We start from the raw sequence: 19,403 nt of genomic DNA on the forward strand, positions 1-19,403 counted from the left end.
GGAACGTGTGAATCTTGTAAAACACCTAATTGTTTTACCAAAGGTAAGTACAGGATCAACAGCATGCCTCAATATAGTTAGCTCATCTAAATGCATGAGAAGAAGACATCAGTCATGTTTATTCAGTAAACCTTTATTTATCAGTGCATGAACAGAATGCCATGACCAGATTATTTCTTTTCACCCATTTTATATCTCTTCCTCTCAGTTCCCTTAAAAAAATAATGAAACGATTTACAGAGGATTTTTTTTTTCTGCATGAAGGCAAATATTTATACAGGTGCTGTACAATTTATAAACATTTACAACTACCATGATGTCAAAACTAAAAGACTTTTTTTTTTAATATATGTTGGAGCAATGCAAGGCCACAGTATCATACATGGTAATGGCATGAACAGTAAATAATACAGTAGCCCATCGTATCGACAATAAAGTGAACAATAAATTAATAAGTGATCTCACAGACCAAGAGATGCATGTGTTACTTCTGTACATCCTTTAACAGGCAGGCTGATGAGGGTACAGTTCAAGCAATGACTTGTTTGTGAATAGCAGTGTATGAACCACTAGATGTCTCTGTACACCACAGTAGCGACATTGAAACAACACTAAAATTTGTCTTCAGAGCACAACAGATCCCAATAAATTCCCCCAAAATTTTTATAGTGTAATTTCAAATCAGACTCCCCAAGAAGCAGCCGTTAAAGCCATTTTCACATCATGCACTATGTGCAAACCGCCGAAGGGCAGCATACTTTAATGGCTTTCCCCTCCTTGAGTGGAAAAATAACTGCATTCTTTGGGGAGTCTGGCTTTATTTATAATCACAAAAGTGACAGGCGTGATGTTGTTAATGACTAACAAAGTCAAAAATATACACACTATCTTTTTCTCACATATAGGGTCATGGATTAAATAAAACGTTTTGATCAAAAATAGATTTGGAGGTTAGAATGAGGAAAAAAAAAAAGTTTTTGTGCCTTGATTTACGATGATTAAAAATACAAGCGTCTCTTAAAGTTTTTAATAAGTCGAAGGCAGAGGTCTCACGTCTTACAATCAAGCTCTGTTCCAATCCAACTTATCTAAAATATGTGTCAATATATGTGTAATCACTTTGTTAAATAATGTCTCAGATTAAGTATAGTCAACGCTACAGCGATATCTAAAAATACATAGGCCTACCAGTCTGTTTGTATACATACACACATAGCCAGAGGACCTAAAATACAGAGCAGCTAACAGTAGACAACATTATGAATCAGGCTCGCGTGACCATTCACAGACCATGAAATCTTAGAAATAGAATGTATAGACTGTGCAGTTCCTATAAGTTTAGTGTTGTACTGTATGATGTGTTAGATATTACAATGAGAAACAGCAGTATGTCAACCGGTCACCACATTGAACAAAGTGTTTTACACTGTGACGCTTTATCTACACATTCTATTTCTTTCTATAAGTCCACATCAAAAGTGAAATGAGTCAGCATGGACATGTGTACTAACAGTTTTTGTTTACATATAATTTCAATAAATTACATTATGCTTTATTATTAACACACATGTAACAAACATTAGAACTAGAACCACAAGTATCTGGTCTGCTGATTGATGCATATAAAGCTCCAGGGTAGTCTTGTCCACCCTCTGAAAGTCTTTCCGTGTATGAAAGCTGTCGAACACACACACATAGTTCACAACTCTGGTCGGGCTCTCTCTCTCTCTCTCAAAAAAAAAAAAAAAAAAGACAGTAAACAAATTAGAGGATACTCTGTCACCTTTTTCAGCCAACTGAAGAGAAACTCAACAGCTTCATCTCTTTAATACATCCATCAGTGACAGCGAGAGTGAATCAATCTTTCCAGGAAGTGACAGAATGAATGTGCCTTAAACCTTCAAAGTGACAAAAAAAAAAAACAAAAACCAAAGAAGCAGGATCCTTCATTGAGGTGGGTAGATGGGGAGAGCAGTTCACCTTATTACCCACAAACAGTCTCACAGTGAGTGCAATATGGAGCAGCTTCTTTATAACCGGAGTCTCTGATTGGCACAAAATAGACTTCAGTGTCACATCCAAAAAAAAAAAAAAATCACACTCAGAAAACCACCTGTTACACACTCATGTCCACACATCACCGCACAAATACTCATATGTAGGTATGAGCACGCATGTCAGATCAGACATCAGTAGCTTGATGCAAACTGACGGAGGCAAACTGGGTGAAAAAAACAAACAAAACAAAAAAAAAGCAGTGAGAAGCTATGTTGCTGGTTACACAGTGATCTGCTTTGTCCGAAATTGCTAAAAAAAAAAAAAAATCCTTCCATTTTAACCGTCTATCTCTCAGAGGCTCAGCTTTATCTTAACATAGATGGAGAGTCCGGGGAGGATATTAGATACCCTCATATGTTGTGTGGGACTGGATCTTGGGACTGGATCTTGGCAGAACTGGGAACTTTCCATGGGCCCGGAGTGATGGGAGCCTTCTTGTTGATAGTTGTGCCGTTGCAGCTGGGGTCCTGGATGCTACTGCTTGAACCTCTGGGGTCCTTTCTGTTCACTTCTTCACCTGGCCCGCGGTACTTACTCTCCCGATATTCCTTATCTCCCTTGTCTCTTCCGCTCCTCCGGCTCAGGGTGCTACTGTCAGCGTCCGACGCCGCCCTCTCCCTGTGGATCGGGGAATACGATTTTTGTGCCTCTTGTTCAGCCCTTCTTCCCTTCTTGTGGCGATCGCTGGTCCCCCAGCTTCTGTCTCCACTCTCTGTAGCCCCCCTCTCCTGCCAGTAGGCTACATCCTCATCCTTGTATCTCCAGTCTTTCCCTTCACCGGAGGAAACGCTGGGCTGTTGGCCAGCTGGACGCCTGGGGCTCTGGGGGTCCTCCAGGTTCTTCAAAGGCACAGCAGGGTCATGTTCCCTCTTGGAGTTCTTCCTGGGGCTAGAGGAGTGGTAGTCTCTCTGCCCTTGGGCTTTTCTATCCCTGCTCATGTCCTCTAAGGATCCACTGTGGCCTCGCTCTGTTTTTCTGGGGCTGTGGGAGCGCTCTACGTGATCTGCCCAGCCATCAGTGGCTCTCTTGGGACTAGCGGACTTGGAGTCGCTCCTGCTTGTTTTTCTGGTTTGGGTGCTGGGGCTGGTGGTACGCTTATGGTTGTGGTGGGAGAGCTGCTGTCCTCTTGATCTGTTAGCTTGCTGTGCGTGTTCCTGCCCAGCCACAGGGGACCCGGTTGCCCTAGGGTCCCCCCCAGAGAACTCAACGGTTATTTTGGGTGAAGAAGGAGACAGTTCCGAGGTAGAGAGGGAGACAGAGGATGGAGAAGCTGGAGATGACTGCCCGTCAGATACAGAAAGTCTGGGAAAGCTTGAGGTTGGAATGGTTACTTTGTCCTTTGAACCTGAGAAGCAAGCAGCGGAGAATAAGAAATAATTCTAGCTGTGCAAAAACATGTGTTCTCAAGGAAAAACAAGCTAATAGAATACATTTTGCACATTCAAGAAAAAATAAAGATAATAATACATGTCATGCAACAAAAGCACAATATTCTCATCTATGAAAATATTTTTTTTTCCACCTAGCTCGCTTTATATAATAACCCTCCGTAATATCCCTCTAAATATTTGCCCTGGTTGAGATATGTATCAGCCAACGACATAGCCATCAACAGAAAAAGGTGCGAGCGTTCGCCCCGCACTGACGTTTCAATTTTCCCCTGAGCTGATAAAAATTGCACAGCTGTGACTGAGAGCAGATTATGCAGCAGAAAAAACCAGAGACAGAAAGTGAAGAGTGATGACTTAGTGGTGCTGAAATGAGCTTTTGGATTTCTAGGAGCAACAACTCATAGAAATTCATTCTAATTTTTTGTCTTCATATTGTAAGGTTGATGCCAGTGAATGCACACAGATCCTTTTACCACTTGTCACTCACTGATCAATATCTAGTTAAGGACTTTTCTCTATGTCTCCATCTTCATTCACGCTCAGGATGAGGTGTGTGTTCAGTGGCATCTAAAGGTTTTTGTACCCTTAAAATAACTTGCGGGGCTCTGAAGCCTCCCAGTGCTCCTGCAGGTCTGTTCGTTCTTCTAGGACTCACTGCTTTGGTTTAGCCCTCTACTCACTGTATGATAAATGGGATGTTTACTGAGTCACAGATAACTGATCTATTTCAGATTGATCATAGGGTGAAAGGAAGGGACAGAGAACGACACTTAAAATCTGGGGTATGAATCACTTTGAAAGGAGAGATCAAAGGCAAAAATAGGAGGAGTACAAGGTTTACCACAGTTATTAGGGACAGACCAAGAAAAGCAGTGAGGCCTTTAGTGATGCTCTGGTTTCATGTAGAAGCACAGGGTGGAAGAAGAGTTCAGACCTATAGGAGGAAGAGATAAATAGGTAGAAATAGACAGCCGTGCCGATGCAGAAAAACAGAGAAAGCAAGGCAGATAAAGAGCACAAGAGGAAGATTAAGATAAAAAGTAGTGAGAGAGAATGAGAGGAGAGACAGGTCAAGAGAGAAGCTCGCAACACATGCATGAGAATAAAGAAACTCAGCACCCTGCTGTCAAGCATATCCATACAAAAGCTTCTATATATGTATGGTTAATATGCTATTGCATAGATCTATGTGCAATGGCAAACACTGACAGTTCTCAGCTGTCACTCACTGTGATCAGGGACTAAGCCCTGGCCAGGTCGGAGCAGCAGATGAACTTTGCTGCCTCCTGCTTGGATCAGCTCAATCGCCCGAGTGTGTGTGATGCCCTGGGTGGCCTCGCCGTTGATCTCCACTATCTGATCTCCAACCTGTGATGCAAATAGATTTCATTCTTACATGTCACAAACAGTGAGTATAAGTGCGTTTACTGTTCTTTTCTTCTTTTTAAGTTAAAGTGCTATAGTGCAAAGTAGTGTTGACCAGTTTATTCCCAGGTCAGAGAGTGACAAGCAAGTTAACTCACATGTATCCTGCCGTCTTTAAGAGCAGGTCCGTCCTCAGCCAGTCGAAGGATGAACAGGCCCATGTTATACTCTTTCCCTCCTCTCAGACTGAAGCCGAAGCCTCGCTGGCTGCGCTCCAGCTCCACCACGAAACAGCCCTGGTTGTTCACACACAAGAATATGAGCTGGAACCTGGAAAACTGCTGTTACATGGTTGATATGTATTTTATCACAAAAAAAAGAGAAACACTCAGTAACTATGGCTACGGTCTCACCTGTTTAGGGCCTGACGTGATAAGTGTTCCCATCTCGCTTGGTGGGAGAGAGTCACCGTTCCTACCGCAGAGGAGACCACAAACACATTATAAAGTGTGATTGACATACTACAGATATGAAGTCTTGTTGTGTTACAAAATGTCACAATATCTCTTCTTGAGATGAGAAACAAATGTCAGCACAGAAAAAAGCATTTCAAATGTTATTGTTTTCATTGCTTTTTTTTGGTGAGGTGTCTTTTAAGATTAAGATTTGACATTAAGATTTCTTTATTGTCATTTCACACTCACATACATTGAAACAACTACATTTGACCCATCCTATACACAGTGTGCAGCTGTGGTGCAACACCTGGGGATCAACTTTAGTTCTTTTTGCCAGTGCCAGTGGTGGTCAGGAGCACTGACAGGACTATTAACCCTAACATACATGTCTTTGATGGTAGCAGGAAGTCAGAGCACCCGGCGGTAACCCACGGTAACACAGGGAGAACATGCAAACTACACACAGAAAGGACCTGTGATGACCAGGATTCAAAGAAGTAGACTATTTGTGCAAGTACATAAACTAAAAGATAAATAAACACAATAAAAAGGAAAATTTAAAAAACTTGGGTTATATAAAAATGCTGAGAATTTCATTATATTTTATATTATGTTTGGAGGAGTGTAATTAACTAAATAATATGGATAGCTGGGTACGAAGTATGTAAGAAGCCAGTACAAACAGTTATAATGTCACTGTATAAATACGTTATATAGAGATATAGGTATAAACAATATTCATATATACCAATATATTCAGAAGCACAAAATACAGTTTTATGGTCCGTGTAAGGTCTAAAGGTAAAGGATTCAAGCTCTGCTGTGGGGCAACCCATGCAAGAGAATTATATATAATTATATAGATGCTCTATATTGTGTCGACAGAGTCTCATTCTCTTTGCTTTCAGCTGTGTCCGGTATGATCCACACACCGCCACGCCTTCATTACAGCAGCGGGAGCCTCTTTGGGTCGGTTTCATTATACAACGCACAGAGACCAATGTAAATCCTTCAGAAAGCTGTGTCGCTTTTACAGTTCAGTGGCAGATAACGGGGGGGGGGGGGGGGGGGCATACTTTAATGCTCCGCAGAGCTCATTACAATGCCTTTGTGGAAACTTAGCTATGCTGACACACTATCTAAAAGAGTCTAGGCCTTCTTAGCAGCTCTGGCATAGAGAAGCGTTTACACACTTCATGTAGCCGAGCTGACAACCACAACTCATATATAGCCTGGACTGACCCAAGGCATGTGCTGGAGATTAGACAGAGAAGGAGGAGGGTGGGTGGGTGCTGCTGAGGAATGGACAGAGAGCTAAATGAGGACAAGAGGAACACATGCTGATAGGCAGTGAAACAGAACGGGTGAGAAGAAATAGAAAGAGAGAGAAATGATGGTGGAGAATTGCTGCTGCGGCACTGGATTAAAAATTCTGACACAGGTAATCTTTCTTTTAAAAAAAGAAAGATCAAAGAGAAAGTGAGACTCCTTATTCATCTATTTCTTTTGCTTCACCATCCATACAGTGACCATGGGGGGGGGGATTTTCTGTGTTTCTGAATAACAAGGAGAATGCAGGCCACAAGAAATGGTAATGGGCCACGATGTAGCACAAACCAGAGTCTGCTTTCAGAGGATTGGGGCTAATTTATGGTTCAAGTAGCAGAGCTTGTATTAAATTGTCTCCAATGGACTCAGTGTCTGAAAGGGATGCTGGCAAGCCTGTGTGAATGCTTATGCTTGCACGGGAGTATGTGTGTATCCTCGTCGTGTACCTGTCTGGATAGCTGGGAGGCTGTTGGCCCACAGCTCTGTGTTGTGCTGAAGGACTCTGCTTGGCTGAATTTGTTCCAGATGGAGGAGCGCTGTCTGTAAGAACATAATTCATACAACACCACCCGTTTAGAATGACGAATAGGAAGACCACACTCTTGCGATTTGCTACAAAACAATCTCAAAAACCTTCTCTTCTGGAAATCAGCTTCACAGAACTGAGACTTTCTCCACCGTCAACCTACCGTCTTCAGGTACGACAGTGAGTGTGACGGAGTTGCCGGCTTCCTTGATGAGCTGGACGATGTCATTGTGCGACAGCTCCATGATGGACCGACCGTTGACGGCTGATATACGGTCCCCCACCTTCATCTGACCTATACGGTCTGTAGGGCTGCCCTCGATGATACGGCCGATCTTGTGAGGTATTACTAGAACAGAGAAAAGCAGAGGAATGACAACCTGCCACACCTGTTTGTATCATGCTTTGTTATCTTTATCTCACTCTTTGTTTACGCTTTGAACCATCACCTGCTTACTTAAATACTACCTAGATATGATCTCAGGTTAACTTTTTTTATTTTGGGTATATTTAGCATTATATGTTCTAATATTCAACATTTCTTAAATATGCTGCAGACCACTGTTAAGCCCTAAATGACCTCATACTCCCAAATCTATATAAGATGTGTTTTTCCTCATTCCTGACCTCCAGGCGGGGGCTTGTTCTTCGAGGTGAGGATGACAAAGCCGAAGCCCTCGTTGTCTTTGCGCTGCAGAGTAACGTCAAAGCACTCTGGCCGAGACGGCTGGGAGGGCAAGACAGCGTTCGGCACTTCCACGCGAGGCATCTTGGGAGAGCTGTTGACCAGGGCGGACGCTACCTGCTGAGGCTGCTGGCAGCTTTCTTCCTCACCGTTATCTGACAAACGACGACGCATAGAAACATGAGAGAATGCTGACATTCACAAACACATTTGGATTAGAGCTTCACAATTGGTTACAAACGAACAATTCTTTGCCAGAATTTATAATTCTAAAGATCCTTCCATAAATAATGCAAAACACAACGGTTTTATTCAACACAGCCACTTTTCCGATACTGAGATCTCTCTTCATTGTGTGCTTGTTTTGCTGAGTCCCTGTTTTATCAGCCGGCATTAGGGAATCTCTTTCTAAACCCCTTGCTTTGAAATCACAAACCCTTACATGATTGATGCTTAATTTCAGCAACGTGATCAAAAGCTGTTGTTGCAATACATCAAATCCAAAGTAATTTCAAAAAGTGCTTGTACTATTCATGGAGTGGTTATTTGCGGGGGTAAACAAGCCTGAATGCAGAAAGGGTTCGTGCTGTTGAAAAAAGAAAACTCAGCATATTCTTTTTTTTTTTTTTCCATCCTTTGAGATGTAAATCAACTCCACCAGCTGATCTAATCTTCACTGCCCTTCACACACAACTCCAATCAGCTTCAACAGATAAACACAGAGAAAACAATCTCAAACTGTTTATTGTGAGCCACTGTGAGGCAATTTTATTCCGTGTATGGGGATGAAATTCTTCATTCACTTTCCTTGTTATTAAAGTAAATATAGAAGCCTCGTTCAAAGCTTTATTTTTTCTTTTCAGGAAAACTGTGCGTAGAATAACATCCTGAAATTCAATTTCGGTCGAAGTTCATTTATTCAGATTTATCCGCAAGGAAGTCATCCAGAACAAATTTAAAGGATTAGTGAAAAAAATCCAAGATCAAAGCTGTGGCTCAGAGGTTTTTCCTCTAGCATACAGATCTAAACAAAAGGCATAAAAAAAAAAAAAAACAATCCTTTAAAGCTTCGAGCGTCCTCAGAGAAACACGGAGCTGATTATTCAAAAGTAGACCAACCTGTATGTGACAGTTTCCTGCGAACTGTGAGCATGACTTGGCCGTTACGGGCGGCGTTGGTCATCAGCTCCAGCACTTGTTTGTGGGATTTGCCCTTAACTGGCACGCCATCTATACAAAGCAGCTCATCCCCCGCCCGCAGACGCCCGTCCTTCTCAGCCGCACCGAGCGGCACGATGGCACCGATGTACACCTGAGGAAGCGAGAGAGTATATAAGAGAAAACAAGTTGACACGCTGATCTGAGCCAGAGTGAGCGCAGGACTGACTGGCTTCGTGGTAAATAATCGGTTGAAATCCTCTCAGTTGCTTTGAGTATTTGATGCCTTGTTTCCAAAGTGGAAAATAGAGTTTGCTGTTTTATTGACAATTTATTTCCCCATTGTCCTGCAGCAATAGTAGAAATTCTGGCTATTTAAGTAACTGAATGCAGCACAAATATTGATTTGCTTAGCGTCTGCCTGTTGGTCTATAGTAACTAAGGGTTTGGGATTCTAGCAGCATGCCAAGCTATGGATGTACAGTTCACGACTGGACGTGCATCGCCGCTACTTACCGGTTGATCCGGCCCCTCGCCTCCAAGGACTCTGAAGCCAAAGCCTGACTCCTGGTTTCTTTTGATGAACACATCCAGGTCCTTGGTATTGGGAGCTGCAGAGGAGGAGAAAGAGTGAAAGAATGAGTCTTTTTATTTAAAATAGCCACGAAAGACAAAACACATTAATTATGCCGTTTGTGGGTGAAGTCAACCAGACATCACAGTGTTTGTCGGGCATGTGGACAACGTGTGTGTAGTATAATGCAGTTGTTCTACTTTGTAGGGAGTTCTTAAATCATTTCACCAGTTAAAAAATATTCAATTCAATTAACTACAAAGATTATATCATTTTATCTTACTTATCACTGGTTGTTTAAAGTCATAACTGAGATCATTAGATGTCCTACATCAGATAAAATACCCTAAAATAATACAACATTATTTAATTTCACAATTAGAGCTGAAATGATGAAATACTTAGATTAATTGTTAAGCTTATTTATCATGTAAAAATAAACCAATTGCTAGTTGTAGCTTCTAAAATGTGAATTAATTTGAGAAGATTTGTTTTCTTCATTTCATATTATTGTACATTTAACACCACATGATGTTGATGAGATAAAACAAGCAGTTTGAGAACATCAGTGTAGACTCTTGCAAAGGGCATAATTACATTTAAATATACATTTAACTGATGAATTGGAAAAATAATTGTGAGATGAATTGATATGACAAAAATAATCATTATCTGCGAGTCTCGTCACACATAAATCTGTGCATCCATGATCATGTTGAAAAATGGCGGGTGGGTCCTGAACCATGAGGATGAAAACCACTACGCAGTACATCACGGATACTTACGCTTGCTGTCCAACATGGCCTTAGACTTGAGGTAGAGCTCAGATGCGTCCGGTTTGGGTGAAGACGAACGTAGCGTGTTGGTAGAGAAGGGGAGCGGGTTGGGGGGCACCTCCGGGTGAGCCAGGGCCTCCGGGCTGTTGATTATATCCTGTCGCTGCGGCTGTGTTACGGCCTGGGAACAGGGATGGGGCATCTGTTGAGGAGCGGGATGGGACAGGGTTTGGGACATGGGAGCTGTGCACTGCAAAAAGAGAAATAACAGAAATAACTTCGGGTGATCACGAGGAAAACATCCACAAAATAAATGTATGACTATCCATGTATAATATACTTTATTTAATAATATATAGTATGATATATCGTCTTATTTATGTCAATGTTTTACGTCAAAAATAGAGGCTGGAAAATTGCAGAATTGTGGGCCCAAACAACTGCACTGGTCTTTTTTTTTTTTTTTTTTTTGAATAGTGCAACCACACAGTCATTCTGTGTTGAACCAATAAAACAGTATGAGTAAGCTTGTTGCTGTCTCAGCTCCTCTCTATTTTAAGAGTGCAGCATGGAGGAGCAATACAGCAACAAGCTGTTGAACATGGCATATCATCTTAAACACCCATACGCAGAGGGATGTTAAGTTGCTGTTTGCCAGGAGCCAGCATATTTACCCACATGCAGTTCCAGAAATAACAGCCCGGCTAATGTGGGCTCCCTGAATAATGTAGCTATAACAGCTTCCACAGCAGACACACTGAGTGGTGCTTATGGGTAACCAAGACAAACTTGAAACCTTTTTTCTGTTTAATAATTCAGCAGCAGTTTTATCATCTGTATGTTCTTTGTTCCAACCTACAGGACAAAATGCAAAGATGTATTTTACAACTTACTGGTTTTAGAGATTTCACAGGAGATGTCTGACCTGTAAGCAAAGAAGCAGAAGAAGAGATTAAATTCTGAATTTAACTGTTTAAGAAAACAACAACACCTATTATCGAATGGCTTAAAGGCTTAAAGGATGAGTTGTACTTGCAGTTTTCTTCACACTACTGACCTACTGGCCTTCAGTGATAGAAGCTCTCCCACTTCTTACGCCTTTTTCTGCACTTCGTAACTTAGTGAACTTACTGTAATAATATCGCCTAGAGGATTTGTAACTATTTGGTGATACCTCCTTCTGCTCTCCTCTCTGTTAGTGAGTCATAATATAATTCAACCAGTAGGGGGCAGTATACCCCGGTAGCACAAATAGTTTAGGAGTCAGGACACTGTGGGAAACACAGAGGTGATGCTAAGCCATGGGAAAACATGTACTTGTCAGAGTAAACCTCGCCAGCTGTTTGCTACCCTACTAGAACACCGTAAATACTCTCACTGTCTGTAGATTTCCATTACACATATGCAAAAGTCATCAGCAAATTGTGATAAATTAGTTGTTTTAATGAATGTTTACTGGTGTAAGCTTAGGAGAGATTAACTTCAAGTTTTGATTAATTCCTTTTAAAATATTAATACTGTAAATGCACTGGTGGTATCTCTCTATTGACAGTCCCTGATCATATCTCTTCATCCGCTGAGTACAGTGCATATCCCACGGGGAAGGGCACTTTGTCTCATTTCCAGATTTAAATCCAGAACAGGGAGCAGGGCCAAATAATTTCCTGTTTCATTTCTCTCTGCTGCTGTCATCGGAAGGGAGTTCTAGCCTGTGGCTGGGAGTAAAGCCTAACCTAATGCTGGTCTATGGGTGTCCGGAGGGAAGCCCCGCAGCGTTGCTCCTATTAGTCCTGGAAAGCTGTGATCTCCTGCTCCTTTTTAAGCAGTAACACAGCCTGGATATGCAACCGCAGAACCATCAAAAAGATGCATATAAGGCTAGCACACATGGGCAAAAACTTAATAACAGCAGCACTCGCACACACGCAGGACAAACCCCTGGAGCTCAGAGCAGAGCCCAGCTGAGTACAACTGATATGTGGGTGCAACACTGATCTCTTGAATCTAGGCTACTGCACTGCAGTAAAGGCAAAAGGGAACAAGCCCTTCAAATCAGTGAAAGCCTGAAGTAAGAAAAAGGGTAATGATTACCCACCATGCTCTGCCTCTCCTCCTTTCCCGCTCTCTCTCTCTCTCTCTCTCTCTAAGCAGCAAGTGAATCACAGAAACTGCCATTTCTCTGCACCTTCTGAGTACAGCTCACCATGTGACTAAGCATGACTTCCTCTCTGTTTGGGAAGGTGCATGGTGGATGATGCAGAGTTGGTGTGGACCAGAGCGTGAAATTGCTTTATTTAACATTGGGAGGGTCTGTTTGTCCTGTAGCAATACCTATAGCTTTACCGGTGAACACCATAATCCATCCTGTTATTCGTCCAATTAAAACACTGTACATGTGACATTAAATTTCCCCTCTTCTGGATAGACCTTTGACAACGCTGGTCTACCGATGCTGCTTTCTCACTGTCTCTTTTCAAGAAATTAATTTCAAATGCGAGCAGGTGGGCTCCTCACCTCTATTGTTTCACTGGTTGTTTTCCTTTAGGAGGAAGGGGGAGTAAGAGAGAAGCAGACTACTGGCGACACAAAGCTGTGTGGGGATTAACATGATTTCAGAAGCGTGGGACTAAACCGCTAAACTATCTCCAGGCACAAATACCTGTTTGTTGTCTGAACAGTAACCTGAGTAAATTAATATAGACAGCGACGATTTAACAGCAGAGATGTCACAGCATCAGCACTGTGACCCCGCCAGCTGTAACATACTTCTGAGGATTAGTGCAATGTCGCAGGCTTACAGTACCTGTGGCTCTTGCAGCAATGTGAACTCTCATTTCTGTCGACTCACCTCCTCTAAGCACCAGGACGTTAACCTCGCTGCCTGCAGGCAAGTCTTTGAGGATGTCCACAACCTGGGAGTGGCTCAACGTCTGGACGTTTTGTCTGTTGATCTCTTTGATGACGTCGCCCTTCAGCAAGCCGCGACACCACTGAGCATCCAGGATCATCTTCACCTTTTGGCCCAGAGGGCAATCGGCAATGGCGAATCCAAAACCTCCAGGGCCTTTTACCAAGGGCACACTCACGAGCTCTGGCTGCAACAGAGTGGGGTCAGGGCCCTCTTGGTTGTGGGTGTGAGGAAGGTGGTGATGGTGTTGGTGGGAGTGAGGATGGTGGTGGTGGCGTCCTCCGTTGGTCATGGGTGGCACTGCGGCAGTCTGCCTGGAGAGGGTTCCTCCATCTGGGATTGTGTAATGGGGGTCCTGTGGCGTGGAGGTGGAGGGGGAAGGGGAAGTGTCCTTGGAGGTGCAAAGGCCACCTGAAGCCTCCTCACTGCTGCTTGAGTCCTCCGGCAAAGGGTAGCCCCGGCACAGGACCATGTCCACATATTGGTTGATCGGGATGGATTGAAACATCTGGACCACATCAGCATGAGTCTTCCCCAGCACACATGTCCCATTGATGTCCACAATCACATCACCTAGAAGACAAACAAAGAGCTTTGACATGTTTGTAAAATGGGCTAATTAAGAGAGTGTGGACCGTGATGACTGGGAGGAATGCAAACGATAGAAAAATTGTTTGCACACAAAGGCAAATAAAAGAAGAAACACTAATGTCACTGACGGAGTTATCACAATAAGGGAAATTATAATTATCCAGCTGGATTGCATAAGTAGAATCTGTATGCATTTCTCCTCCTGCGCCTCCAACTCTTTAGAAAATTCAAAGATGTTAATGGGAATGGAGAGAGAGTGTGCATAAAATAGAACAAGATCACTGACATGCTGTTCTCTTCTTCCTCCTTTCATCTCCCTGTAAGGCAGGGGGTGGGGAAGGGAGGGGGGAGGGGGGGGACGACTCTCATCACCCTTGGCCTGGCTGAGATATGGGTTTGGATGGCCGGCTGAATTGCTGACTGGCTAGCTGGCTAAAAGCCCAGTGGAGGATTCAACCCACCTACGCAATCAATACAATTTCTGAGCAAACACAGCTAAGGTTTCACTCCTGAAATGAGTTCATATCCCGATGTAGTGCCTGTTTGGATCCACTACACATAGCTCTTATGACTTACAAACATCCACAAAACAATAGCAGTAGGTGAGAGTTAGCATCCTACTATTGGCATAAATCAATGCTGCGGGCCTGTAGTCAGAAAGTCTTAAATCAAAAAGAAAACTATTATGAAGCTGTTATAGTCTGCCGCTCGCCATTATAACCCAATGAAATTAATTACATTCAGTTTTTGGTTTAATCAATTATCCTCATTCTCAAGGGAAATGAAACATTGAAAATAATTATTCTATGCTCCATTTTCTTGTTGGTTCTCAGTCGTAACACTGGCATGGCTGTAAAAGCATTCTATGCAATCAATATTACTGTAATGTGAATCCTGAGACGCTTCGCTAACAGTAATTCAAATTACAACTGTACAATCACCGTGCATGTGATCACAGTGCAAGTAACTGTATATTCAATCAGAGGGAATGTAATGAACCACTAATACGCAGGTGCTACTACAGTTGAACTAGTGAGTTTATAGAAAGCAGGCTTGTCACCCTCCAGCCATGAAAAGACAACCAGTCTGCAGGCCTATTAAATCTCTAATATATGACTGCATATAAAATCTGGGTGTCAACCATAAACTGAACATGTGCTTTATTGACAGAAGCTTCCTATGTTTAGAGCAGCTCCTCTGAACACTGCCAATGAACATTTGTCTTTGCTTGATCAAGCGATGTGACATTCACAGTGAAAGGCCTGTTTTGCGTTTTTTTGTCTAAATGTGTTTGTTAGTGTGTACTCAGGGTACATAAAACTGGGTTATGTACAGTACCTACGCTGATGCCAAACCCGATTGTGTGCATAGGCATAGATGACATGCAAACAGTGCACATGTCAATGTGACACTGGATTATGTTTTGTTTAGACAAGTAATAAAAGTCCATTTGTCTCCTGTTAACTTCTAGCAATTCCCCCTCGTATGACTTTGCATTAGGGTCATGTGCAGTCCAGACACTGGAGTGCACTTTCATAAGCAGTAGGTCAGTGGGTGAAGCCTACCTGAGGCGATCTTGTTGTCATGCGCAGCAGGCCCATCTGGAAGAACGTTTTTGACCTGAAGGAACTCATCGGGTCGGTCTCCTCCGATGATGGTGAACCCAAAGCCCTGTGGGCTTTTTCTAAGTGCTGTCTGCAGGATGGAGCCCTGCAGCTGAGATGGATCTCGCGTGAAGCCCCGGACTCCCCTACCAGGCTCCTCTGCTGTAGAGATGAAGGCAGAAAGAGTAAAAAGATTGACAAGAAATAATAGACAAGGAAATTGAGAAAATATCTTTAATGGCCTAATTATTATTAATTATATTACTACATGTTTCTGTTTACCCTTTTTAAACACATAACACGGTTCTAGTCTAGCAATAAATATATTAAATTCAGCCATGAGTTGCATTTCCATTAATTCTACAGATGAGAGCAGCACATCTAGTCATCAGCTTCACAGATTAGATGACTGTCTGTGATGTATAAGCATGCGCGTGTATGTGAAAATGAGAAGTAGGATATTAAAAAAAAAAGCTTGCTCATAAATTGCCATCTGTCTCTATCTATGTATCTATAACAACACTCGCACAGTGACGTGTCTGACAGCACGTCATTCGCTACTGGTAATTACACAAACACTCTTAAGAACTTGCAAATTTAAGTAGAAATCTCAAATAAATCACACATACATACAAAACTTGCAAGTCTACTGCTCTGTTTGCAAACCCAATAAACATCCAGTTATTGCAAAATGTCTATATTTTGCCCCCGTCTCACCCAAAATAACCAATTCCTTTCACTGCAGCGATAAATACATCCTGAAATGCGCCTGACATTTTCCAGGTAAACTTTTCATTGCAAATTTCCTTTGTGGTGCCTGCAGGATGTGTAAATGGGGCAACTTTATAGAAGACAGGAAAGGAATTATATTAGACCGTGTGTGTGTGTGTGTGTGTGTGTGTGTGTCTGTGTGTGTGTGTGTTTGTGTGTATGTGCGTGCATGTGAGCGTGACTGCTTATGTGAGAAAGAGAGTGAGATAAGAGCGATGAGACAGAAAGAGGGAAAAATAGAGTTATCCCTGACAGAAAAAGGGACATTCTAACTAAATCCTAGCTTGCCCTTCCCTGTGGTATGAGCCTATGAGTTTATGAGTTATGTGCTGTGTCCCTGCATGCTGGGCTCCTTTTCTGGCAGTTCCCACACTGATAGATGGGGGGGGGGGGGGACATCAATCTCATTAGGCCGAGGAAGAGATAGAGGCCCCCCATTCCCCCTGCCTACTACACCAATCTCAGTATGTCATGGGATTGTGATTTGCATAATTGCATTGCAATTGGCAGATGAACGTGACCGCTCTGAAGAAAAAAAAAAAAGATTATGCCAAGTATGATTAACATGACATTCCCACATCAGAGCTGTACAAGTGTCAGAGAGATGTTTTCGAGATATGTAAATATGTGAGTATATGCAGGCAGGTGCAAAAATATGAAATTCCTCATGAGAACTTAAGGTGTGAGCGTGTGTGTAATATGTTCTTTGACATGATTACGCCCCGTCAGATTGCCCAGGCGTTCCGTGTTCACACGCTATGTCAAGAGACTGTCAACACTGTTTCTTACATGACCACCATGCGACACTGACAGCCGAATAGAGAGAGAAGGAGGAGTGGGATGGGGAGGGGGCTACGCACCAAAACCGTGTTTACATGGTCTTGATTAAGCTGTGGGCCACAAAGGGACAGTCTGTATTCTCGGGGGTGAAGTGATTATATGAAATGTCAGACAGGATTGTCAGCGCTGTAATTATGGCTGAGTATAGTACTGTGCTTTGCTCCTGTGCTCTGCGGCGTTGTCTGGGAGGTCAGGCTAGCCAGTCTGTCATAACAGTATTTAGAAGCCACCTCACGCACGTCCACACACTTGCACAAGACCACTAACCATTAATTCTCATTAACAAGGGTGGGAAGGTGCAGAGTGGGCACAGGAGAGGCAGTCGAAGCTGGGAGCGGTGGCACACAGAGGCAATATCAACCGCAGACTGCAGAGAGCCTCAGCTGTGGGAGGTTGAGTCTACGTGCAACAGAGTGAGGCAGACAGTTCTGTCCGAGGGGTGTCTGATATACAGAGGCTAGTTTGAATACTAATGTGGTCATGCTTTGTGTGTGCATGTACGGAAGAGTATCATAATTCTTATTCATGTTACAACAACACGGGGGCTTCCGGGTCTCCAGACCTTTACATTGACTGAGAAGATCAGACCACTCAAGCGGCAGCATTCACCACAGGTGGTAAATGATGAACAGATGACCCAGTAGAAATGCAATTTATGATCATAAGTCACTTTCAACAGCAGTCACCTCTTTCTCCTTCTCTGTCTCTCCGCGCTCCCTCTCTTCCTCTGTTCTAAAGAGATCTTTGAACTGCGGTGAATGACTGGGGCAAAAGCGTTTTCAAAGAGACCTCAGAGCCCTCCCTATTTCATATCTACTTGTCAAAATGAATTCTGCCGCCCAGTGAAGCGCTGCTCCATTATTCAAATTGAATATCATTGCTTCAGAGGCTATGGGCTGTTTATCAGCAGCCTGTCAACTGTTAGAACATCTTCCACACAGACATCTCAGCATGAAGGAGATGATAAACGTGCTCCTGTATTTGGATAACACATCTATACCTTGTTACATAGGTTTTTTTTCTTCACTGAACTAAAAGCTAGAACTACAAAGCCGGAACTTGTGTCTTAATAATCTCCTGCTCTGCATTTTAAGGGGAGACAAGGAGGAGGAAGAAAAACACATCTACATGTAAAAGTTACTGACCTAAAGCACAATGGGCCGAGTTGTTGACACTGCTATCTATACAGTGCTTCCATTTGTCATATGTGTAGTATATGTGAAATAACATGTTGTGTAGTTATGTCTGAAATCTGTTTGCTTATTTGACCTTGCTGCACGACATCTTCTCTTGTCAATACAAGATGAAGTCTGCATCATAATAACAGCAAAGAAACTAGCAAGGCTAAGAGTCTGCAGCCATGTTAGCATCTCTGTGTTTAGACACAGTAGCACTTGGAACTAAATGCTAATGTCAGCATGCACATATAACACATTCACAATGCGAACATGCTGACTTTTAGCTGATATAATACTCACTATGTTCACTATTTAGTTTAGTCTGTTAGCATGCTAATATTTGCTAAATAGCACTAAACATACAGTAGCCTACAGGTGAGGCTGATGGGAACATCATTAGTTTTGCAGATATGTGGTCATAAACCAAAGTTTTGACAAAGCTATTTCTATTCACATTGAGTAGGACATGAATGTATGACTGCATGAATCTATCTGTCCGAGACATTTCACTCAAAAACACAATTATAAATCATGCTAGAGCAAAAGTCAGGAGATCACCAAAGTCAGTAGGATTTATCCTGTCAGGACTATGAGTGTCTGTATAAAATTTCATTGTTGAGATATTTCAGTCTGGAACCAAAACTGGTGGACTGAGCGATTGACCGACTGACAGTGCTATCACTAGAGCCATGGCTAAAAATGATTCAATACATTTCTAAGAATACTATAAAATTGTGATTTTGATTTCTCTTCCAGGATCATCTAAATCAAGAGTCAAATGCTGAAATGATGAATTCATCATGAGAGTTACATAAGTTGCTCCATCTCTCTCTCTCCATTAAATTCCAGGATGCAATTTAGAGCAAATGATCTCACTTCCTGTCCTTTTCCCTGATGACCAGCTAAAGAAAAACTTCCTGGCCTTCAATCTAAACCATGACATTGAATGTGAACAGTGTCTATAATGGTATGATTTTCCTAAGCTGTAAAACCACATTATATCGTGCTAGCATTAAAATTCTTACTTTTTTTTACACATGATCTCTCATCGGGGGTGATAATTTTCATCATTACATTTTCATTACATTCAATTCAGAAAAAAAATACGTTTGAAACAACAGGAAAGATTGTATATTGTATGCTGTAAATAGCTCTTCCGTAGTTTGCTCCAGAGGGCTTGGTTATGGGTAT

The 19,403-nt window shown here is 42.4% G+C and overlaps 1 protein-coding gene across 4 annotated transcripts in view; it reads right to left on the reverse strand.

Annotated features, from left to right (window-relative positions):
* Positions 1-112: 112 nt before the first annotated feature.
* Positions 113-19,403, reverse strand: part of magi3a (membrane associated guanylate kinase, WW and PDZ domain containing 3a) — a 121,219-nt gene continuing 101,928 nt past the window's right edge. The window contains exons 9-22 of one of the 4 annotated variants that reach the window (XM_067593100.1): positions 15,385-15,585; positions 13,169-13,801; positions 11,214-11,245; positions 10,330-10,570; positions 9,487-9,581; positions 8,932-9,124; positions 7,755-7,967; positions 7,291-7,476; positions 7,048-7,141; positions 5,228-5,288; positions 4,973-5,110; positions 4,679-4,817; positions 4,311-4,383; positions 3,266-3,403 (exon numbers count right to left, since the gene is read on the reverse strand). In XM_067593100.1, the coding sequence (XP_067449201.1) occupies positions 4,331-4,383; positions 4,679-4,817; positions 4,973-5,110; positions 5,228-5,288; positions 7,048-7,141; positions 7,291-7,476; positions 7,755-7,967; positions 8,932-9,124; positions 9,487-9,581; positions 10,330-10,570; positions 11,214-11,245; positions 13,169-13,801; positions 15,385-15,585 (2,279 nt within the window). In that variant the 3' untranslated portion in view covers positions 3,266-3,403; positions 4,311-4,330. The other 3 variants (XM_067593101.1, XM_067593098.1, XM_067593099.1) reach the window with 3 other exon arrangements.

This window comes from Thunnus thynnus, chromosome 6 (genome assembly GCF_963924715.1).
Source record: "Thunnus thynnus chromosome 6, fThuThy2.1, whole genome shotgun sequence".
Taxonomy (NCBI): Eukaryota; Metazoa; Chordata; class Actinopteri; order Scombriformes; family Scombridae; genus Thunnus; species Thunnus thynnus.